A 25,465-nucleotide genomic window follows, 5' to 3' on the forward strand; every position below is an offset into this window, starting at 1 on the left:
CTTACCTTAAGATTGATGATTCGTCCCTCCCCTATCTCGCCTGAAACTTTCTGATGCCTGAAATGGCTTTTCTGGAGGCAGTGCTTCTTGTCTGTGAGTGACAAGAGGTGCTATTTCTGGTAGGATTAGTTTTCTCCATCACTACTTCTCCTTCTCTGTTTTCCCTCCTCTTCTCTACTTCTACCCCTCTTTTTTCCACCCTCAATCTCCATTTTTCCTTTCTGCATTTTTAAAGTACCTATTATGTTAGATACTGTAAGAGGTCTAATGACTGACACTAGTAGGGCGACTGATGTCTGACATAAGGAAAATCTCACTTTTACTGCCAATAGCATGGCCAGCAATCCTCGACTGTATTGTTTGTCATGGTGCACCATTAGGATAAAAATCACTCAAGTTCTATGCAGAATTGGAATTGTGTGGCCAGGGCACAATCCTGTGGCCTGAAATGAACTCTGGATTTGATGAGGTCAATTCCAAAAAGGCATTAAATTCTATCATAAATCAGTAATAGTTCTTTAATCTGCATGTCCATTTCAAGATGGCATTTGCACCATTCTGTTACTGAATCACTACTGGAGTGGTTATGAAGTATCACATTGATGAACTGTGTACCTGTTTTCATGAGAGTCACTGCAGTAATGAGTCAGGATACCTACTTTTTAGTTTAAAATGTGCCTCGATACAGATTTACATGATACACATCAAAGCCTTCTCTCTATCAAATAAATAAACAGCTTTAAAAAGTTTGTGTAAATATGCTTTTACATAAGCATATTTACACAAACTTTTTAAAGCTGTGTATACATCATAAACACTGCAAAAACACTGCACTATAAGTATAATTGAGAACACAGTTGGGACTACAAAACCATGAGGCTCAAGATAAAAAGAGTGGATTGATTGTCAGAGACCAGGGTCAGTTTGTGCGGCTGGAATGTAGAAACTGCCTCAGCTTTCTATTCGCAAACTGAACAAATTTGCTCTGGAAATCAGTGACACAACTTGAATCTGGAATCCTGTTTTTATGGAGCTACTTTTAGGACTGAACTGCAATTTAATCATCAAATTTTCAAAGGTGCTCAGCACCCAGTAGCTACAAATCTGGACCTCAGTTTAACATCACTCCTAGTCAATTTCACTCTGGGTTTTCTGGGTGCATGTGTGGCTAATATATACATGTAAACACGATTTTGTAATATAAGATTTTCTCAGCTACACTAAGAAGTTCAATAACAAATACTAAAGGGTATAATTCTGCCCTGGATGTGTTTACATAATTCCCATTTTAGTCCATGGGAATGATGTGCAGCAAGGGGAGAACTTACCCACAGGAAACTGCTGTTTGACTTTTGCCACTCTTACCGTTACGAGACATCTACACATATTTGCATAAGCCACAGAGAAGCTGGGTTCATCGATGGCTTTCTCAAAGACCAGGTCAATGACTCCTTTTAGCCTCTCTTCTGTGTCTACAGTCAGGTCTGTTACTTGCTTCATTAGCTGATTGAACATCTGTGGTGTCAATTTGTTTAAGATACTTCGTACCTTGCGGAACAGCTCCTAAACATGTCAGTAAAAACAACAATAAGTGCGGAGCACAAACACAGCAAGATTATAGGAGGTGATCTGAATAATGAACTGGTATGCATATCTGTGGTGCTTTGAAACTATGAGTGACTTTCACTGTACTTGACAATTAATAGAATTTCACTATATCCCCATTCCAGTGGAGGCAGGCTCCACTGTACATTTTATAACAAAATACTTGAAAGTCAGTTCTGCCGCCACTTACCCACAAGATGGATTTTGTGGGTCTCTCCTGTAACATTGATAACTTCACCTATATCTAAAGGACCAGGAAGTGCAGGAACATGCACCTCTCTCAGTTTTCTAAGGTAAAAAGCTTTACAGTTCACCTTTAACATTAACTCATCTATGGATTAACAGCAATAGAAGAAGAGGGGCAACCCTTTCTAAAGTGTCTATGTGATTCAAAAGTAATGTAGGCAAGTTAGGAACCAAAGTCTCATTGACTTTTAGTGACACAGGCTCCTAAATGCCTAAGTCACTTTTGAAAATAGGACTTGGGTACTTGAAATTTTTTTTATCTTGAATAACTTCAGAAGCAGTCATTTATGTTCTATAGTTAAGTTTAACTTGAAGAAGCTTTGTTTTTTTCATCAATAGAGGTAACAAGCTTTTACTATATTTACTCTAAGACAGATAATTTTATATTCATTTGGTCAACAAGCTTGTATTTGGCAACTGGAACAAAATTCCACGGTACTCCAAAAATATTCCACTTATCCTCCCATGTCTCAGATCAAAAATTGTACCACCAAGTAAATATCTGCTCCTTCAGTGGTTAACCCATGAAAGAGCGGAGGGAGAGAAACCTACAGAGAAAGTCTGAGATACAGCAGTGTGGGCATGGGCAGGTCTTTGCAAAAGGGAAATCTACAGAAGAATCTTAGTGCCGCTCAGGCTCAGTACAGAAATACATTTTACAAGGGGATGAAAAGGAAGTTCTGTGCTACACTGAAAGTTGGAGGTTGTTTGTTTTTAAAGGGAAGGCAGAAATATTCAAGTAAAATAGCTGCATAAAAATAATCTTGGTAGAGAGGTAGTAGGTTGTCTGGTATTCCCTGTCTTCACTCTCTTTATATATCAAGTGACCCAATTTTAATTCTGAATAAGAGTAAAAACAAAAAAATAAAGTCAGATCAGAACTGTTACTCAAACCAGACAGCAGTGCTGCTAGGGTTATTGTCCAGACAAGAGTATCACAACAGCAAGAAGAAACTACCATCTCTCCAGTGTTAATAGAATGAAACGTTAGTGTCTATTGAGGATTCAATTAACTGTGTGTAAGACCAATCCAGAGGTTCACTGGCATTCAGAAAGCGTGTTGAGACTGTTCTCACCTGGGTTTTTATATTTTCTGGGTCCTCAGCCTGGCTGTCTCTTTTCAGGCTTGGCTTCCAGGCATTTTCTGCTTTCTTCAGGTGGACATCTTCTTTCACACATACAGTGATGATCTTCCTGGGCTCCCTCCTCTGGCTTTGCTGTGATCTTCTTGGTCCAACATTCAACAACTAGGACAAAAAAATTCCTTATTATATCCCCTTTAATACTCATGGCTCACAATACATGCTCCAGTGCTCAAGTAATAGCTGTGGGTGACAATACAATCAATCAACAGTTCACCCTGCTACTTTTATGAATTCCTCTCAGACAATAAACTGGTCTAGCTTCCAGCTTGGTATCTGCGCAATGCAAATTAAAGGGACAAACAGAAGACACTCTTCCTTCTGTCAGCCATCGTCACAACTGAAATAGGATGGCTGCTACCTATCAGTCAGAACCTCTTCAATTCCACCACACTGCTTAAACTCTGTGGAACTGATTCCCAGCCCTGGTCTACACTACAAATTTAGGTCGAATTTAGCAGCGTTAGATCGATTTAACCCTGCACCCATCCACACAACAAAGCTATTTTTGTCGACTTAATGGGCTCTTAAAATTGATTTCTGTACTCCTCCATGTCGAGGGGATTAGCGCTGAAATCGACATAGCCGGGTCAAATTTGGGGTAGTGTGGATACAATTTGATGGGTATTGGCCTCCAGGAGCTATCCCAGAGTGCCCCATTGTGACCACTCTGGACAGCACACTCAACTCGGATGCACTGACCAGGTAGACAGGAAAAGCCCAGCAAACTTTTGAATTTCATTTCCTATTTGCCACCGTGGCAAGCTGATCAGCACAAGTGACTGCAGATATCATCAGCAGAGGTGACCATGGAGTCCCAGAATCGCAAAAGAGCTGTATGGGGAGACGAATTCATGCTATCAGAACTCCCTTTCAAAAGACGAAATGCCAAAATATTTGCAAAAATCTCCAAGGGCATGAATGATAGAGGCTATAACAGGGACCCGCAGCAGTGCCGCATGAAACTTAGGAGCTTAGGCAAACACCCACTCGGGGTCAGAGCCCAGACATGCCGCTTCTATGATGAGCTGCATGCAATTCTAAGGGGTGCCCCTACAACTACCCCACACCTGTATGTGAACTCCTGCAAGGGAGTCTCAAGCAACAAGGATGAGGATTCTGGGGACGAGGAAGATGATGAGGAGGGGGAGGTTGAATATAGCACATACCAGGCAAGTGGAGAAGCCGTTCTCCCAGACAGTTTATCACTCTGGAGCCAATACCCTCCCAACCCGGGCTCCCAGACCTTGAAGGCGGAGAAGGCACCTCTGGTGAGTGTACCTTTGTAAATATAATACACAGTTTAAAAGCAAGCGTGTTTAATGATTAATTTGCCCTGAAGACTTGGGATGCATTCGCAGCCAGTACAGCTACTGGAAAGGTCTGTTAACGTGTCTGGGGATGGAGTGGAAATCCTCCAAGGACATCTCAATGAAGCTCTCCTGGAGGTACTCCCAAAGCCTTTGCAAAAGGTTTCTGGGGAGGGCAGCCTTATTGCGTCCTCCATGGTAGGACACTTTACCATGCCAGGCCAGTAGCACATAGTCTGGAATCATTGCATAAGAAAGCATGGCAGCGTGTGGTCCCGGTGTTTGCTGGCATTCAAGCAACATCTGTTCTTTATCTCTCTGTGTTATCCTCAGGAGAGTGAAATCATTCATGGTCACCTGGTTGAAATAGGGGAATTTTATTAAGGGGACATTCAGAGGTGGCCGTTCCTGCTGGGCTGTTTGCCTGTGGCTGAAAAGAAATCATCCCCGCTGTTAGCCATGTGGTGGGGCGAGGGGTGAAGCTATCATCCCAGAGAATTGGGTACGGGGGGTGGCTGGGTGGGTTAGTTGGGTTTGTGCTGCACGTTAACCTGAAAACATCAGCCCCTCCTTTTAAATGGCCAATGTGTCTTTTTCAATTTTACTCTCCCTTTTTTCCTCCCGCAGCTGCAAATGTTTCAACGCTGCCACTAGCATCTCCGTCCCAGAGGCTAGTGCAGACAAGAAGGCGAAAAAACGCACTCGCGATGAAATGTTCTCTGAGCTCATGCAGTCCTCCCGCACTGAAAGAGCCCAGCAGAATGCGTGGAGGCAGACAATGGCAGAGTCCAGGAAAGCACAAAATGAACATGAGGACAGGAGGGACGCGCGAGATGATAGATGGCTGGAGCAACAGGAGAGGTGGCGGCAGCGTGATGAGAGGAGGCAGGATGCAATGCTGAGGCTACTGGAGGATCAAACTGATATGCTCCGGCGTATGGTTGAGGTGCAGCAAAGGCACAGACAGCCGCTGCAGCCCCTATGTAACCAACCGCCCTCCTCTCCAAGTTCCATAGCCTCCTCACCCAGCCGCCCAAGAGCGCGGGGTGGAGAGGGCGGGTGGCTCCGGGCATCCAACCACTCCATCCCAGTGGACTGCCCAAGCAACACAAGGCTGGCATTCAGTAAGTTCTGAAGTGCAATGTAGCCTTGTCCTTCCCTCCCCCAGGCTACCTTGCCAGTTATCCCCCATTTGTGTGACGAATTAATAAAGAATGGATGAATTTGAAACAACAATGCTCTGCCTCTGCAATGTATTGCCTCTGCAAGCAGTGATCAAAGGGGGGAGGGGAGGGTGATTGGCTTACAGGGAAGTAGAGTGAACCAAGGGGGCGGGTTTTCATCAAGGAGAAACAAACAGAACTGTCACACTGTAGCCAGGTCAGCCATGAAACTGGTTTTCAAAGCTTCTCTGATGCACAGCGCGCCCTGCTGTGCTCTTCTAATCGCACTGGTGTCTGGCTGCGTGTAATCAGGAGCCAGGCGATTTGCCTCAACTTCCCACCCCGGCATGTACATCTCCTCTTACTGTCACAGATATTGTGGAGTGCACAGCAAGCAGTAATAACAATGGGAATATTGGTTTTGCTGAGGTCTAACCGAGCCAGCGCACTTTTAAACATCCAAATGCACATTCTATCACCATTCTGCACTTGCTCAGCCTATAGTTGAACATCTCCTGATTACTATCCAGGGTGCCTGTGTATGGCTTCATGAGCCATGACATTAAGGGGTAGGCGGGTCCCCAAGGATAACTATAGGCATTTCAACATCCCCAACGGTTATTTTCTGGTCTGGAAAGTACGTCCCTTGCTGCAGGTGTTCATACAGACCAGAGTTCCTGAAGATGCGAGCGTCATGTACTTTTCCCGGCCATCCCACGTTGATGTTGGTGAAACGTCCCTTGTGATCCACCAGTGCTTGCAGCACCATTGAAAAGTACCCCTTTCGGTTTATGTACTGGCTGCCTTAGTGCTTCAGTCCCCAGATAGGGATATGCGTTCCGTCTATCACCCCACCACAGTTAGGGAATCCCATTGCAGCAAAGCCATCCACTATGACCTGCACATTTTCCAGAGTCACTACCCTTGATAGCAGTAGCTTAGTGATTGCGTTGGCTACTTGGATCACAGGAGCCCCCACAGTAGATTTGCCAACTCCAAATTGATTCCCGACTGACCGGTAGCTGTTTGGTGTTGCAAGCTTCCAGAGGGCTATTGCCACTCACTTGTGAACTGTGAGGGCTCCTCTCATCTTGGTATTCTTGCACTTCAGGGCAGGGGAAAGCAAGTCACAAAGTTCCATGAAAATGCCCTTACGCAAGTGAAAGTTTCGCAGCCACTGGGAATCATCCCAAACCTGCAACACTATGCAGTCCCACCAGTCTGTGCTTGTTACCCGGGCCCAGAATTGGCATTCCATGGCCTGAGCTTGCCCCATTGTCACATTGCCAAATTGCTGGGGCCCGTGCTTTGAGAGAAGTCTGTGTCCATGTCATCATCACTCTTGTCACCACGTTGCCATCGCTTCCTCGCCTGCTTTTGCAGGATCTGGTTCTGCATATACTGCATGATAATGTGCGAGGTGTTTACAATGCTCATAACTGCCGCGGTGATCTGAGCGGGCTCCATGCTTGCCGTGGTATGGTGTCTGCAGGAGAGCTGAGTTGCAGGGGAAGCGGTGGTTGGAATACCAGTTTTGAAGACCTACCGTACTGTCTGCTGAAAGGAGTATGGAGCCAGCACGGAAAAAAGATGCAAAATGATTGTCTGCCGTTGCTTTCACGGAGGGAGGGGCGACTGACGACATGTATCCAAAACCACCTGCAACAATGTTTTTGCCCCATCAGGTATTGGGAGCTCAACCCAGAATTCCAATGGGCGGCGGAGACTGCGGGATAGCTACCCACAGTGCAACGCTCTGAAAGTTGACACTAGCCTCGGTACTGTGGACACACTCCGCCAACTTAATGCGCTTAGTGGGGACATACACAATCGACCGTATAAAATCGCTTTCTAAAAAAATTGACTTCTATAAATTCCACCTAATTTCGTAGTGTAGACATACCCCCAGTGTCCAACGGGAAGTTTTGAAAAATAGAGACTATTAAGATAGGAGGTCACAGTAAAAGCATGTTTTAGGACTAAGCAGAATCTTCCGATCTATTTTAAACATGCAAGCTCGGGCTTGTAAATTATGTTTTGGTAAAACTGCTAGTCTATTATTGACGTTTCAACTGAATTTGGTTTTGAACAACAAAGCTATTTATGAGTTGCACATAGAAAGGAGGGTCAATTCCCCTGAGGCTGAGTAATTCAAAATTGGTATGATTCACATTTTCTCTAAACTTCACTGCTGGAAGAATGTAAATTTTTCTTTTGAATGATGGCACTTACCACTTCCCACAAAGTACACAGAGTGGGACAGTTTACCCCATTCAAAACCACACATGAACAATGCTGATGGTACATAGAGAAAGATCATTTGTATTGGCAAAAGGGTATAACACACATGCCTCACCAGAGTAATCTTTGGACTCTGGTTGAAATATTAAATGTACTGAATAGTGCACTAACTCGTATATCTCTGAGTGTACTTGATAGCAATGCCTGATTACTCAATATTAAGTTACATGTTTGTCAACAATTAGTCCTTTAACGCTTGTTAACAAAACATATTTGACGTCTTTTCTATGATGTACACAACTTTTACACACAATTTTGGAAACTTCAAATGCCAGTCTCTGTTTGACTAAGCGATTAATCCACATTGTTGAAGCAAAATCATCTGAGATATTCAAATGGCTAAACTGATTACATGAAAAAAATGCTTGTGGGCTGATGCCCTGCATGCCAAGTTTCCGCCTAAAACACATTTTTGCCAGAGTTAGAAAACCCCTGAGTATAGGCACTTATAATAGGAATGTTAAACATTTCACTTTGACAGCATAAATGCTTGTTGCTGATAAAAGAACATCACAATACACTAATGGTCACTAATGGAGTTTAGTTTGGCTTTCATTAAGTGATAATGCCAATGGAATGAAATGTTGTCACAGGATAATGATCTCAAGCACTTACATGCTTCATAAGCCATGACAAAACACTGAAAAGAGTTATGTGGTAAAGAGGATTTGTGTACCAACCTACTAGCCTTTCACGTATGAAGACGCTTTCAAATCTAATTGCAGAACATGTATAAACGAATCTAACAGTCTCATCCTAGTTCCCATTTGTGCACACCATAAAAGCCACATAATTGCACAAGTAAATCCATATCACTGACAAGATTAGCAGATCCGTATTACAGTGTATTGGCAGACACAACTGTGTGGAAATTTATACAGCACTTGCTTGCACTATGCCTTGTTGAAATCCATGCCATCAGTCACTTCAGTTCCACGACTACTGAAAATTCACTCACCATTTTCATTCAAAACATGCTCGCTCTGGTTTGATGCTGGTGTGATGTAACAAAATCTGCTTAGAACCCAATCAGTTTATAACCAATATTACAAAGTACCTATTCCAGGCTCTAAGTGCATTTGCAAATGTACAACCACATAAGACAGAAACTTTCCCTCATACTAAAACCAGAAAATAGCCAACCAGACACAAAATCAAACCCAAACACTATCTGTTTCAGCCATAAACACCAGCCCATATCATGCCTAATCCTTTCCAAAAAACTAAGGCTTGGTCTACACTCAGTAAAACTACATTGCTCAGGGGTGTGCATTTTATGTCAGTATAACTTCGTCACTCAGGAGTGTAAAAAACCCACACCCTTGAGCGACGTAGTTCCAAATCCCTGGCCCCTGGAGTAGACAGCACTATGTCGATGAGAGGACTTCTCCAGTCGACACAGCTACTGCCTCTCAGGGAGGTGGAGTACCTTCCCTGTTGGCGTAGGTAGCATTTTCACTAAGCAGTACAGCGGCTCTGCTGCAGCACTGTAAATGTAGAAAAGCCTTAAGTAAAGAAAAGAGTTTGCAGAGTGCCCTGAAAGTAAACAGATTTGGGCCTCTTCCTAACCTGAGGGCCCTTCATGGAAAAGAGTTTGCCAGAAGCCCCCTCTCTTTTACACCAACGGGGTTCCAGCTTGAGGGACCCTTCATTAACTGCAGCTGTGCCAGTAAAGCATTGGGAGAGAGGTATCAAACAGGTAAGTACCAAAACATTTAGGGTTTATAGACACCTACAGTAACTCCTCGCTTAATGTAGTTATGTTCCTGAAAAATGCTACATTAAGCGAAACAATGTTAAGCGAATCCAATTTCCCCATAAGAATTAATGTAAATAGGAGGGGTTAGGTTCCAGGGAATTTTTTTTGCCAGACAAAAGACTATACACATACACACACACATAGAGTATAAGTTTTAAATAAACAATTTAATACTGTACAGAGCAATGATGATTGTGAAGCTTGGTTGAGATAGTGGAGTCAGAGGGTGGAAGACGGTGGGATATTTCCCAGGGGATGCCTTACTGCTAAATGATGAACTAGCACTCAGCTGAGCCCTCAAGGGTTAACACATTCTTACTGATGTAGCCTCACACTCTACAAGGCAGCATGAATGGAGGGAGGGGAGACTGCATGGCAGAGAGAGACAGAGACATACACCATGTATGTGTGTGAGAAAGAGAGAGACAGACACAGACTGTGTGTGTGTGAGACACACACACACCATGTGTGTGAGAGATAGATGCACATTGCCCCTTTAAGTACGCTGACCCCACGCTAAGTAAACTGCCTTTTTAAGTATATCCGCAAGTTGAGACAGCAGCTGCTGCCAGCAAGCTTCCTGAGCTCTGGCGTGTCCCCCCCCGCTCTGTGGAGAAGGGGTACAGGAGCGCGGGACAGGAGCACGGGGAGAGGGACACCCTAACATTAGCACTTCTCTTCTCCCCCTTCTGCACAGCAAGCAGGAGGCTCCCGGGAGCAGCTCCAAGGCAGAGGGCAGGAGCAGCACAGGGCAGTGGGGGCAAGGACAGCCGAACCGCCCGGCAATTGATAGCCTGATGGGCGGCTGCCGCACAGGGAACTTAGGGGAGCTGATAGTGGGGCTACTGGTCCACCCTGGTTCAAGCTCACACCAGATCCAACGGGCTGCTCTTTCTGCAAGCAGTGGCAAAGCAGACGGCTGCCAAACAACATTATAAGGGAGCATTGCGCAGCTTTAAATGAGCATGTTCTCTAATAGATCAGCAACGTAACAATGAAACAATGTTAACCGCGACGACATTAAGTGAGGAGATACAGTACTGAAATATAAGAACATGTCAAGTCAATGTATTTGTTATTAAAGCAGGTGACATTAATCCTAGGGCAGTGATTTATTTCTGTTATATTAAATGGCTGAGGTAGAATTCATTATTTCGCCTGATGGGCATTGGTGCCACAGCGGCAAATGTTGACTAGACCAGTGCAGTTTTTTTGAAACTGGTTTGGTTTACAGACCTTCAATACATCAAAGCAGCTAATCCAGAAAAGTAGTTTTTTAAAAGAATAATATCTATATTTGTGAATAAACTGATTTCAAATTGGCTGAATATTTGTGGTTGGCTTTTAAAATACCTATCAGTGAACAGTAGTCTGTCTGGAATAATTTATATTGAAAATACTATATTATAAGCTTTTTGCAGCAGGAACTGAATTTTAGTCTGTGTTTGTGGTGCCTAACACAATGGGGGCCTAGTCCCTGCCTGGGGCTCCTTGTTGCTACCAGAATACAAATTACTACTACTATTAGTAATCATTAATTATATAGCACCTTCAATAATAATGCTCTCACTTTACACTTCTATAACACCTTCCATCCAAGGATCTCAAAAGTGTCTAAAGAAAAGGAGTACTTGTGGCACCTTAGAGACTAACAAATTTATTTGAGCATAAGCTTTCATGAGCTACAGCTCACTTCATCGGATGCATTCCATTGACACATCCGATGAAGTGAGCTGTAGCTCACGAAAGCTTATGCTCAAATAAATTTGTTAGTCTCTAAGGTGCCACAAGTACTCCTTTTCTTTTTGCAAATACAGACTAATACGGCTGCTACTCTGAAAAGTGTCTAACGAACTCACAACCCACCTTCCTTACAGATGGGGAAAACTCTAAAGGACTTGTCAGATGAGTCAGAAGCACAGAAGGGAAAAGTAAAATAGTTTTACTCATGAAAAGTAAAATAGTTCCCTAGTGTTTTCTTTCTGGTTTAGATTCCCTTCTTAGAATATAATTAAACTAATCCAAATCCCTCAGAAACATCCAGGAATCCAAAGAAGGCTAACTGCTCCTCTTTATGCTCATCTGGATACATTCTTCTCTTCGTACACAAGTAGGCCTTATTTGTTTCTGTATTTTTCAGTTTTCATCTATACCATAAATATCTCTCTTGGTTCTATTTTGAGTAACTCTGAATTATTCCCCCATGTTGTTTTGTTTGAAATTTGCTATTTCTGAAATGACAGACAGAAAGCCAAAAGAAGCAAAGAAAGAAAGTTGTCATATGTTGAGAGCTTATTAACTCTGAGCTGCTTGACATCATTTTGAGAGCAGGGATTAGGTGGTGGGCTTCAGTGGTTTATGGGCACGGCATGTGTAAAAGTGAAATGATGAGAGTGGACATACAATGCCAATACAGATGTTGGTGCATTTTACAAGAGGATAACATTTGATTTTTCTAGGCTGAAATCCCTCTTATCCTATAATGAATAATATTATAGGATAGCAGGTTTGTTAAATACTGTTACCTTTAAAACCTACCCTAAAAATGCACAGTAAGAAACTACTCTTTACAGGCACAAATGTAAAATGTATGTTATGCGCTGAATGCTCCAAACGAACGGGGTAAGCAGGACTTACCTTGTCTCCCCCTTTCCATAGGTCTGCAAAGTGCACACCCCTCGCAGATCCCGCTCAGGCCAACGTCCCAGCATGCCCTCTACTGGTGATGTCCCACCCACCACTGAAGAGACTGCCTAGAGGGGTACAATGCAAGTCTTGTTTTGTTTTTTTTTGTTTTTTACAGTATTGCACCTTTTTGTAAAGTTTTCTGTTTATTTTATTCTCTGTAAACAATACAATTATGAAAAAGAAAACTTTACAGAAAGGTGCAAAAATTGGGGTGGGGGTGGGGATAAGGAAGGATTTGTCTTACCCCTATCGGCAGGTTCTTCAATGGTGGGTGAGATGAGACCAACAGAGGGCATGCTGGGGTGCCACACCGAGCCACAGAAGGCAATCCAGGGTTGTTCTGCACTTTGCAGGCCTGTTGAAAGAGAAAGAGCCATGTTTAAATTACTAAGATGCTGAGTGTCTACTTTACTGTTTGAGACATTCAGCACATAAAAAGGCCATTACTTACTGTAACTGGAGGTTCTTTGAGATGTGTGGTCCCTATCTGGATTCCACTGGGGATTATACATGCACACAATGCCTTTGGATTCAGAGAATTTGAAAGTAGCATCTGTTGGCCTGCGCATGCACCTTGACTTGCCTTGTACTTCTGTCAGAGGCAATAAAGGCGGGGTGAACCAACCACACCTTCAGTTCCTTCTCTACCGCAAATTTGACAAATACGCAGCAGAAGGGAAGGAAGGTGGGACTGAAATACAGATAGGGACCACACATCTCAAAAAACCTCCAGTTACAGGTAAGTAACCTCCTCTTCTTCGAGTGATGGTTCCTCTTGTATTGCCGAGGGTGATTAACAAGCAGTACCTAAGATGGAGGAGGGAGCGACGATGAGGATGGAATGGTCATGTGGAGAACTGCCATGCCAAAGGAGGCATCTGACGCTGTGTTTCTGTACAGAACTCCATGTGGCTCTACGTATGTCTATGAGCGGCACATCCTGAAGGGAGGCCGTGGTTCAAGCCTGAGCTATCGTGGCCTGCACCTCTGTGGTGGGGAGGTTGGCCTGTTAGCTGGTAGCAGAGTTTAATGCAACCCAAAATCCATTTGGAGATTCTTTGGATGGAGATGACATGTCTGCTGAGTCTCGCTGGCACTGCAACAAACAGTCTAGGGGACTTCCTGATTGATTTAGTTCTTTGCTGGTAGAAGGTCAGAGCTTGTTGGACGTTGAGGGAGTGGAGTCAACGTTCTTCTGCAGATGCATGTGGTTTCGGGAAGAAAATAGGTAAGTGAATGGATTGATTAATGTGTAACCTGGAGACCACCTATGGTAAAAATTTTGGGTGTAGACATAGAAAAACTTTATCATTGTGGAAAACTGTGAAAGGTGGGTCTGCCCTCATAGCTCTGAGTTCGCTGTCCTTTCCTGTGGAAGTGATAGCAACAAGGAAGGGGACTTTCATGGAAAGAAGGGACATGGAGCACGATGCTAATGGCTCAAACGGAGGCTTTGTTAGCACGGAGAGAATTACATTCAGGTCCCATTGCGTTGCGATCGCTTGATTGAGTGGGAAGGTTTCGATGAGCCTTTTCCAAAATCTAGTAATTAGCAGATATGTAAAGACAGAGTACCCTTCCACTGGAGGGTGGAATGCACTAATTAGCACCTGGTGGACTCTCAAAGAGCTGAAGATGAGACCTGATCACTTTAATGAATGTCTAGCATGAGGACAATCTCTGCCAATTCTGGTAAAACTCCTTTTTGTTAAACCAAGATGAGAAACATCTCCACTTGGCTTGGTAACATTGCTGAGTGGAGTCCTTCCCGCTGCTGGAGAGAATGTTTTGCACAGTTGAAGAGCACATCCATTCTAAAGCAGATGCCCATCCAAATACCATGCTCTGTGGTGGAGCGCATGTGGATTGGGATGCCTGAACTCGCCATTGAACTGGGTCAGCAGATTGGGGAAGTTGGAGATGGGAATCGGTGGGCAGGAAAACACGTGGAGAAGATTGGGAAACTAGAATTGTCTGGGAAAGCAGGTGATGATCAGAATGATTGTCATTCTGTCTTGTCGGATTTTGTGAAGCACTCGAGGCAGGAGCGATAATGGAGGGAGGACATAGCTGAGTTGGTCTGAACAGGAGAGTAGGAGAGTGTTGCCCTAGAAGTGGTGGTTGAGGGCTCCCCTGGAGCAGCATGTGGTGCACTGGCTGTTCTCCCTTAGGTCTCATAGGGACCCCAATGGGCAAAGATATCGTGTACAACTAAGTCCCACTCGTGGTCGATTGCAAAATGTCTGCTGAGCGAGTCTGCAAGTACATTCTGTGTCCCCAGAAGATAGGCTGTGGACAAGAGGATCTGGTGATTGATGCACCTGTTCCAGAGACTGACTGCCTCATTCCCCTGCTTCTTGATATAGAAAACAGTGGTGTTGTCTGACATGATGAGAACATGATGGGAGTGAATGAATGGAAGGAAAGATTTGCATGCCTTTCTTACAGCTCGGAGTCCCAAAATATTTATGTGCATCCTGGATTCTCTGGGGGTCCACGTTCCTTGTGTCACGTGATCATCCATGTGGGCTCCTCAGCCCACCAAGGAAGTATCATGATTATCATCTTGTCTGGGGAGGAGGGAAGAAAGGAAACCCACATGGATACATGATGTGGGTCTGATCATTGGATGGATGAATTTACCTTATCAGGGACTGTCAGCATGAAGTCCATGGAGTGATGGGTTTGGTGAGTAAATGGGCCCATATCTGAAGGCAGCGGAGGTGAAGTCACCTGAAGGGAGTCACGTAGGCACACAAAGCCATGTGACCAAGGAGGGAGGGACAACCAAGTCCTGGCCAGTGGCCGCTACATAAGGATTGCTCATGATGTGAGGTATGATGTCGCTCATTTTCTGAAATCTGTACCTGGGCAAGTAAAGTTGTGCTATCACTGAATTTATGGTAGCACAGATGAAGTGCAGAGATTGCATGGGATCAACGATCAATTTCTTGAAGTTGACACTGATTCCTAGGGAAGAAAGGAGGCTAACGAGATAACTGGCTCTGTGGATGAGGGGAAAGCAGTGGACATGTTGTTCCTTGAGCTTTTAGCAAAGCTTTTGACACAGTCTCCCAGTATTCTTGCCAGCAAGTTAAAGAAGTATGGGCTGGATGAATGGACTATAAGGTGGATAGAAAGCTGGCTCGATTGTCAGGCTCAACGGGTAGTGATCAATGGCTCCATATCTAGTAAGCAGCTGGTATCAAGCGGAGTGCCCCAAGAGTCCTCGGGCTGGTTTTGTTCAATATCTTCATTAATGATCTGGAGGATAGCATGGATTGCACCCTCAGCAAGTTTGCAGATGACACTAAACTGGGAGGAGAGGTAGATATGCTGGAGGGTAGGGATAGGATACAGAGGGACCTAGACAAATTGGAGGATTGGGCCAAAAGAAATCTGATGAGGTTCAACAGAGTCCTGCACTTAGGACGGAAGAACCCATGCACTGCTACAGACTAGGGACCGAATGGCTAGGCAGCAATTCTGCAGAAAAAGACCTAGGGGTTATAGTGGACGAGAAGCTGGATATGAGTCAACAGCGTGCCCTTGTTGCCAAGAAGGCATTAAAGCATTTTGGGATGTATAAGTAGGGGCATTGGCAGCAGATCAAGGGATGTGATTGTTCCCTTCTATTCGACATTGTTGAGGCCTCATCTAGAGTACTGTGTCCAGTTTTGGGCCCCACACTACAAGAAGGATGTGGAAAAATTGGAAAACATCCAGCGGAGGGCAACAAAAACGATTAGGGGACTGGAACACATGATTTATGAGGAGAAACTGAGGGAACTGGGATTGTGTAGTCTGCGGAAGAGAAGAATGAGGGTGTATTTGATAGCTGCTTTCAACTAGCCCCTTCAACTGAAAGGGGGTTCCAAAGAGGATGGATCTAGACTGTTCTCAGTGGTAGCAGATGACAGAACAAGGAGTAATGGTCTCAACTTGCAGTGGGGGAGGTTTAGGTTGGATATTAGGAAAAACTTTTTCACTAGGAGGGTGGTGAAGCACTGGTATGTGTTACCTAGGGAGGTGGTGGAATCTCCTTCCTTAGAAGTTTTTAAGGTCAGGCTTGACAAAGCCCTGGCTGGGATGATTTAGTTGGGGATTGGTTTGAGCAGGGGGTTGGACTAGATGATCTCCTGAGGTCCCTTCCAACCCTGATATTCTATGATTCTAAGTAACAGAGGCTGATGCGTGGGTTTCTTGCCTGGAGCTGGTGGCTAGGATCCAATCGTTGAGATATGGAAAGACAAGGAGTCCATAATGCCTGACGTGGTCCGCTAAATGGAAAATACTTTGATAAAGACTCTGGGAGCAGTAGTTAGGGGGAGCACCTTAAGGGGAGCACCTTGTAATGAAAATTCGTCACTGCCATATGAACCTTGAATTTGTAGATGAAATGACTGAGGTGCCAAAGATCAAGGACTGGTCTCCAGCCACCTTTCTTTTTGGGTATCAGAAAGTAAGTTGAGTAGAATCCCATTCTCTGATATTTTGGAGGAATGTATTCTATTGCTCCCAGTTGTAACAAGAAGTTCAACTCTTGGACAAGAATACTGTCGTGAGAGCAGTCCCCAAAGGGCGATGGGGAGGGGAGTTTTGGAGGAGGCAATGTGACAAACTCTATCGACTAGCCACAGTGAATGATGTCAATACCCATCTGTCTGTTATCACAGTCCAAGCATGGAAAAATGACCCCCAAAGGGAGCAGGAAGGTCATGAGGCAGTAGACATAGTGGTCAGCGGCTCTTTGGCTCACATCAAAAACACCCCTTGACTGGAGATTGAGTCTGGGACGTTGAAGCTTGATAGGGATACCATGGAAGGCAAGACCTCTCTGTGTCTTTTGACGTTTCTCTGGTGCTCATTAGGTCTCTGTGGGTAGAACTTAGGAGATCTGAAGCAGTGGGTGAATGATGGACCGTGGAATTTTCATTTCAGGGCAGGAGTGTAGATGCCCAAGAGTGAAGAGTCGCCCTGGAGTCCTTTAGTGTATGTAGTGATTCATCTGTCTTCTGGTTAAAAAGATCGGATTTGTCAAAAGGGAGGTTCTCAATGGTATTCTGGAACTCCCTAGGAAAACCAGAAGAATGGAGACAAGACTATCTATGCATGACTATTGCTGTAGCCATGGCCCTGGAGGAGGAATATGCTGCATCTACTGTACATTGGAGATCAGTTCTGGCCATGAGCTTCCCTCCATCAACAAGTGCCTGAAAATGAGCACGATCTCGTTGTGGAAGGCTATCAGAAAATTCCTCGAATTTACTGTAATTTAGGAAGTCCTATTTGGCTAATAATTTGTGATCCTGAATTGTAGGCTAGAAAATGAAAAAGTTTATGTTCTAGAAGATCTATTCACTTCCCTTCCTTATCAGCAGGTGTGGATCGAAGATGTTGCTGTTTGGCCCTTTCTGCAGCAGCCTGGGCTACTAGGGAATTTGGAGGTGGATGGGAGAAAAGAAATTCAGATCCTTCGGCCAGAACATAATAGCCATGCATGTGGCACTACACTATTCTGGAAGGCTCCAGTCTAGCTTAGTTAATTGGTAATGCTATTCTTGCCAGCCCCAAGGTGTGAAGGACATCCAGAAGCTTGTGCTGGAAGTCTTGGATCTCTTCTAAAGGAATCTGGAGTTTCACCATGACTCTCTATAACTGCTCCTGGAATTGCCTGAAGTCATCCAGTGGGGAAGTGGATGATGTAGCCACCACTTCCTCTGGTGAGGAGGAAGGGAATCTTGCCGGTTCCAGTGGAACTGCTGGGACCAGGCTAAAAAGTTCTTTCTCCACCACTGGATCCATATGCCTGCTGGAAGGATATCTCAAGGGGAAGGCAGTTGACAGTTCCTTTGAAGATCAGGCGGGTTTTGAGGGGCTGTATTGTGCACAGGGTCTCCAATATGCCCAATAGGTCGGATCCAAAAGAGATTGTGGGGGTCCCAGGGCATGGTACCAGTGGCTCTGTGGTAGCTGAGGTGGTAGTTGTTGCTGGAGATGTGGTGGTCTCTGCGATGGTGCATAAGGGTGGTATGATAAAGATGGTTCTTCTCTCAGTTCTGACTCATCTGAAAAGGAGACAGAGCACTGTGGCTTTAATGGTGGTACCATCGGAGACAGTGGAAGAGTATAGAGCATCGGTGCAGAGGGTGAGGGACCTCGTATCAGAGACACATTCCTTGCATGGGATAGAATCTCTCTAGCAGTAGAGGGACTCGATGGAGGGGGTAACTCCAGGTCTGGCAAGGAAAAGATGTCCCGAGACGCAGCCATGGCTCCAGATATCCCTGGTGTGAGAGGCATTGGTCCTGGCACTGGGATCACTCCTGGTACAGGAAGGTCCTGCGTCTTGTGAGGTGCCGGAGATAGCAGTATCAATGGATTGGCACCTAAAACTGCTGGGTCCTATTGTTTATGGGTCTTTTCCCTGTGCCTGTGAAACTTAGAACATACTCACTCCCCTTGGGCTGAGCTGGGGATAGGAGTGTCGATCTTCTTTGATTTAGAGAAATACTTAGTCCCATGCTTATGGGAAGGCTTCCTTACCTCCTAACCAGGCCCCATCACGGGGGCAGTTCTGCTGGCACCAAAGTCAGATGTAGTAGCAGGAGGCATGCTCCTTGCTGAACCAGGCCAATGTACGGGGGGTGTTCCCTGGCCTGGGTCCAAGTGTGGTCTCATGGCAAGCTCCACAAGATGCTTCTAGAGGCAAAGTGCCCAGACTTCTCGGGTGCAGCTCGGGAAGGACTGGCAAATACTGCACCTGGCCATGATTTGAGCTTCTCCCAGGCAGTAGAGGCAGCATTGCTGGTTGCTTCTGACCAAAAAGGATTGCAGGCAGAAGGCACAAAGTTTAAAGCCTGGAGTCCTGGGCATAGTCCGGTACCCATATGTGGGGGTGAAAACCTTAAAGCCTATCTAAAAAAAAGTGCTAAAAGTATTAACTATTAAAGCTAAGAGAAAATAAGCCTGGAAAACTACTAAAAAACTTAATTAAAGCTATTTACAACTATCTTTTCAGAAGTGTGTCAGAGACGAGGACCCTGAAAGTTCTGATCCAGACCATGCATCACTAAAAAGGAACTGAAGACATGGTTGGTCTGGTCTGCCATTCATCACCTCAAACGGAAGCACAAGGTGAGCCATGGTGCATGTGCGGACCAACAGACACTACTTTCAAATTCTCCAAATCTGGACCCATGGTGCGCAGGCATAATTCCTCAGTGGAATACAATAGGGACCATCACTCAAAGAAGAACTAATGCTGTATGGCACTGGCGTGCAACCTGCAACCCCCTGAAGAGTTTCTGAATAAAAAAGATGTTGCCATCTTTAACTGCATCAAAGCTTCAAGGCTGAGTACCTTCATTTTTTGAGACTAAAAGCAAGATTTAAAGTTATCAAAGACAGGCATACACACTAAGTTCACAGTATTACCTTTCAAAATGGATACACTATATCTATACAAAGCCCCAAACAAATTTGCTCTTTTGAATGCTAATATCTTGGAAAGTTGCTGATATTAGCATTCAAAAGAGTTATCAAGTGAATGATATTTGGAGAGATTTCTTACTAGAAACCATTAGTTTTAAAGGATGAAATCTCTTCCCATTCCCTGCTTCTCTCTCCTTTAGGAGCCATTTCCCTTTTCAGTTGCTTGCTGCTCCTCTCCTGTTTCCTGCTTCAAACAGCTGCAGATCAGTGAGAAGCAGAAGTGAAATCCACTCCTTGCTGCACAGCTGAGACACACAATTGAATACAGCATCAGCTGGTGGCATAGCAGAGCAGAGCAAAACTGAGCCTTATTTTCATCCAATCACAGCAGCCTCTGTCTTTAGGCTGCAGCTGGTTTGGCCCTTTTATCGAGGCAGCACACTTCAGCCAATCATGAGCCAGGAACAGGGAATGCAAAAGGAAGGGAAGAAGAAAGAATTGAGGGGGAAGATTTTTAAGAATTCAGGAAAAGGAGGAGGCAGGGCAGAGATAGGAAAACAGAGGAGGAGGAGGAAAGAAATAATAATACAAAAGGGGGAGAACACAAAGGAAGGAAAGAGAAAATAGTGTGAATGAAGAACAGTGGCAAATGGAAAGAAATAAAATAAAATAAAGAAATAGAACAAAGAGAAAGCAAGCTCTTCAGTTAGGAAAATATAGTTTATTTATTTGTGTTTAATATAAATGGATTTCTGTGAGAACACACACAGACACAAAACTCATGCAACCGTATGAAAAATATGTATTTATATTAACTGTGTCCTTCAAGCTCCTGGCATGTTACCAAAGTGGCCATTGGTACCACAGAGGCTGTGCCCCACTGCTGCAAGGATGATTTTGAAGCAGATCTCTTTTGAGCAAGAAAGGGGAAAAATTATTATCAAACTCATTTACCTTAATTTCTATCAAGTTAGAAGCACGCACAATGATTTTATTTGCTTCTATATTAGTACTCAAGGAAAATAACTTCTCTGCTTTAGGCAGACTGAATAGAAATCAAAATATCTAAGATCCCTAAAGGCACTCTCTTTCCTTGAGGCTAGATTTCATGGATATCAAGGCCAGTTTTTAACTTAGTAAGCCTGAAGATAGTTCATACTTACAGCTACACCCCTTCCCCCGGAAGTTTGCCTCCCAAAATCGGCAAAGGCTGGTGTGAAGTCTGGTCCTCGAGGCAATATCCGAGGGTCCAGAGTTCGAATTGGCAATTTTGGCTGATTAATCTGCATGGTGGAACAACAACAACAACGAAACGTGTCTGTTAAACTTTTGTGATGTGGTTATTACAAACGTGTAATCTGTAGACAGTCCTCTGCCAATGTTCAATCAGTTATAAGCAGGGTTACAACATATATTTGTTATTTTAGCAAATGGTAAGTTTAATGTTTTCTATTAATTTCCAGAGTTACACAAAAAATTGTATTTCATTTGTGCCATGCCTTACACCAATGGCTGTTATATAAATACACAACAAGGACAAAGAGAACTTTGGAAAATTTGTCAGGGTTTGACATGGCTTATAGAAAATTAAAAAATGGCTAAGTAGGGCTACTATTTGAGAAATACATTTGATGGTCATGGTTAAGGATCACTAAACTGTCATCTGATCTGAAACAAATATCCTTAGTTTTAACAAGGCAAATGGCTGACCAAGCAAAGCAACCTTGAAAGATGATGACCAGGTGAGGTCACAGAAAACTGAAAGGGCAGTAGGATAAAGCCTTTCCTGAGGGCATAGCTGGGTTTTACAGCATTGCCAGTCCTGGAAGTTTAAAGTGGAAATGCTCACCCAATAGGAAATCACAAATATTCTGATTTGTGCTTGAATCTTAGGGGCCCAAATCTGTTCTGTCAAGTATGTGTAAATCTGCAGGAGTCAACAGATTTACCTGGCCGTAACTGAGGTGAGACTCCCTATGACTAGCTCTTTTAAAATAATAATGAATAACCTTCCTTCAAGAGATACAAAATATAGTGAGAAGACTCATTGTGTAATGACATTTGGCCAACTCCATGTCACCATTTTTATGTGCTAGCATCAACCAATCAATATAATCTCACAGTGAAGCACATTTTTAAAAAATAGAGTCCACACTGATGGTCAGTTCATGTTCATTAATTGATCACACCCAAACCCAGTGGTTTTCAAACTGTGGGTAGCAACCCAGTACTGGGTCGCGGAATGGATGGCACTGGGTCGTGGCGGCTCTGGTCAGCACCGCCGACCGGGCTGTTAAAAATCCCATCAGCAGTGCTGCATGGCTAAGGCAGGCTAATCCCTACCTGTTCTGACATCGTGCTGTGCCCCGGAAGAGGCCAGCAGCCCCTCTGGCTGCTAGGAGGGGGGGCCATGGGACTCTGCACACTGCCCCCGCCCCGAGCACTGGCTCTGCACTCCCATTGGCTGGTTCCTGGGGGGAGGCGGTGCCTGTGTGTGAGACCTATGTGGAGCCCCTTGCACCGCCTCCGCCTAGGAGCCGCACCTGCTTATGGCTACTTCCGGGATGCAGCGCGGTCCACGGTGCCAGGAGAGGCAGGAAGCCTGCCTTAGCACCCCCACTTCGCCACTGACTGGGAGCCGCCCAAGGTAAGTCAACCCCATCCCCAAACCACGCCCCAATCCCCAGCCGCAGCCTTGAGCCCCCCAAAACCTGGAGCCCCTTCCTGCACCCCAAACCCCTCATCCCTGGCCCTACCCCAGAGCCTGCACCCCCAGCCCAGAGCCCTGACCCCCTCCCACACCCCAACCCCCTGCCAAAGCCCTGAGCTTGGCCCAAACCCAGAGCCCCTTTCCCCCCAACCCCTCATCCTTGACCCCACCCTAGAGCCTGCACCCCAGCCCAGAGCTCTGACACCCTCCTGAACCCAACCCCCTACCCCAGCCCAGAGACCCGTTCCACACCCCAAACCCCTCATCACCAGCTCTGCTGGGTTGCGGGCATCAACAATTTTTTTCAACTGGGTCGCCAGAAAAAAAGTTTGAAAATCACAGCCCAAGCCTGTGTTATTTTATAATATATGGCTTTACCCAAATACCGTCCCATTCCCTTGCTGACAAAACATATGCCAAAAAGCTCACCAAATACTCTAGTTTGCATTAGAATTCATAGTCATTAATATGAATAGAATCCTGATGTTTACTGAATATGCAACAGAACCAGGAACCTGGATGAGTTGTTGGCATTGAGAAATTCAGATTCTTGGCATTTAGAAGTTAAACCCCCTCTTTCTCATCCCATTCCCTTTCAGTCAAATGATTCTTAGTGTCTTCACCTCTTTATTACAGAATTTGCACACACCTGTTTTATTGGGTCTCCTCTCACCTTGTCGAGGACCACATCACTAATGGGAGGCAGCCCTTCCGGTTTCTGTATACAGGCAGGCATGAACTGGAAATCCAGCAGGAACTCCCTATCGTACTGCTTCTTCCCTTCAGGATCCATGGGCTTCCACTGTTCTGTAATGATACAAGATGGCTAAGGTTCATAGGCAACACAAAGAGCTTTGCTCCTGGAGAGTACACTTTAGATAAACCTGGAAGAAGGTATCTTTGGCTAAAATTGTTTTTTTAATTTTCACTTAGAAATAAACAAGTTAAATAGTCAGAGCATAAGCAATGGGGAACATACAGCACAGTCCAGGAGGAGCCACATAAAGTATTAATGTCACCAACTTTCACCCATGACTATAGATGCTAGAAACAATAAAAATCCAGGATGGAGCTCTTAAGTAAATAGATTCAGGAACGGAGGAGCAAAATCAGAGAGTTTTTGAAAACAGGCAACAAAATGCTTTGACTTCTGAGCACTCTATGCTGGGAGTAGAACAGAGTTCAACTGCAGCTTGAAAATGTGAAAGTTTTTTGCTTTACAATGTCAATGTTCAAGGTAAGACATAACATGAGGGACAAGGACAACTGCAGATGAGCAGTCTGCAGAAAATTAGCATCTGAGGATCCGGAGACATGATTTTCTCTGCTGGCAGCAGTGTTTAAAATTAGAAAAGAAAAAAAACCCTTGTTATCTTTCTTTCATAACTGTTGTTCTTCAAGATGTGTGGTCATGTCCATTTCAAGTAGGTATGTGCACGCCGTGTGCACAGTTGCTGGAAGGTTTTTCCCCTAGCGGTACCCGTCGGGTCGGTTCAGGCACCCTCTGGAGTCATGCCTTTATGGTACTGCATATAGGACCCTGCCAACCCACCGCCTCTTCAATTCCTTCTTGCCGGTTCACTCCAACAGAGGGATAGGCGGGTGGGTTTAGAAATGGACATGAGCAACACATCTCAAAGAACAACAGTTATGAGTGGTTTCAAAGTAGCAGCCATGTTAGTCTGTATTTGCAAAAAGAAAAGGAGTACTTGTGGCACCTTAGAGACAAACAAATTTATTTGAGCATAAGCTTTCGTGAGCTACAGCTCACTTCATCGGATGCATTCAGTGGAAAAAATGCACTGAATGCATCCGATGAAGTGAGCTGTAGCTCACGAAAGCTTATGCTCAAATAAATTTGTTTGTCTCTAAGGTGCCACAAGTACTCCTTTTCTTTTAACAGTTATGAGAGGTAGGTAACTGTTTTTTCTTCTTCAAGTGCTTGCTCATGTCGATTCCAATTAGGTGCCTACCAAGCAGTACCTTTGAAGTGGGGTTGGAATTCATTGACTCACCGACTGAAGCTCCGCTCTGCCAAATGCTGCATTGTCTCTGGAATGCTGCGTAATGGCATAGTGAGACATAAAGATGTGGACTGATGACCATGTCGTAGCCCTGCAGATCTCCTGGATCGAGACCTGTGCCAGGACTGCCGCAGAGGAATGTGCCGTCAGTGAGGGGGCAAGTATCTTTGCCAAATCATAACATGCCCAGATACAGGTCATGACCCACGATGAAATTCTTTGGGAAGACACCAGGAGGCCCTACATCCTGTCTGCTACTGCGACAAAAAGCTGGTTCGATTTTCAAAATGGCTTTGTCCATTCGATATAAAAGGCCAATGCCCACCATAATGGACTTTTTGTTCCTGGCTATTAGTGTGTGGCTTAGGGTAAAAAACTGGGAGAAAAATTTCCTGATTGGCCTGAAACTGAGACAACCTTTGGAAGAAAGGCTGGATGAGGCCGAAGCAGTACCTAGTTCTTATATAAGATAGTGTAAGGAGGTTTGGATGTTAGGGCCTTAAGCTTGGATACCCTCCTAGATGAGGTTATTGCCACCAGAAATGCCACCTTCCTTGACAGGCAGAGTAGTGGGCATGTTGCTAGGGTTTCGTAGGGGGCCCCATTAGTTTCAAAAGCACCAGGTTGAGTTCCTATGTAGGAATCAGTTGTTGTACTTGCAGGTATAATCTATCAAGTCCTTTAAGAAAACGGCCAACCACTGGGTTAGCGAAGACTGATTGGCTGGCAACCCCTGGGTGAAACACCAAAATGGCAGCCAGTTGAACCTTTATTGATGACACCAACAATCCTTGCTACTTTAAATATAGCAGATAGTCCAGGATGAAGGGTACCGAAGACTGCATCGTAGAAATATGATTCCATAAGGACCAAATTGAGAATCTCTCACTTGGCCAAGTAGGTGGCCCTTGTGGATGGTTTCCTCCTGCCAAAGGCCCCAAATATGTCAGCTCTAGTGGATTTAACCATGAAGCCTCCATGTCGTGAGGTGGATAGATTTGAGATTGGGACGCCAGAGACGGCTGTGGTCCTGGGTGATCAGGTCCGGAACTAGGGGCAGGATGATCGGGGTGTCCACTGACA

General features: G+C 44.7%; 1 protein-coding gene across 40 annotated transcripts in view; it reads right to left on the bottom strand.

Moving 5' to 3' along the window:
- The window catches only part of EIF4G3 (eukaryotic translation initiation factor 4 gamma 3), a 455,276-nt gene that overhangs the window by 92,468 nt on the left and 337,343 nt on the right, over window positions 1–25,465 (bottom strand). For 21 of the 40 annotated variants that reach the window (XR_006276414.1, XM_043500160.1, XM_043500159.1 and 18 more), the window contains 5 exons: window positions 23,008–23,165; window positions 20,812–20,931; window positions 12,459–12,572; window positions 2,928–3,098; window positions 1,366–1,563 (listed from right to left, as the gene is read on the bottom strand). Coding sequence is in view for 39 of the 40 variants with exons in the window: in XM_043500160.1 (XP_043356095.1) it covers window positions 1,366–1,563; window positions 2,928–3,098; window positions 12,459–12,572; window positions 20,812–20,931; window positions 23,008–23,165 (761 nt within the window). In the remaining variant the exon portion in view is untranslated. The remainder of the gene's footprint in view (window positions 1–1,365; window positions 1,564–2,927; window positions 3,099–12,458; window positions 12,573–20,811; window positions 20,932–23,007; window positions 23,166–25,465) is intronic. The other 19 variants (XM_038376551.2, XM_043500153.1, XM_043500151.1 and 16 more) reach the window with 5 other exon arrangements.

The sequence above is a fragment of the Dermochelys coriacea genome, chromosome 18, assembly GCF_009764565.3.
Source record: "Dermochelys coriacea isolate rDerCor1 chromosome 18, rDerCor1.pri.v4, whole genome shotgun sequence".
Taxonomy (NCBI): Eukaryota; Metazoa; Chordata; order Testudines; family Dermochelyidae; genus Dermochelys; species Dermochelys coriacea.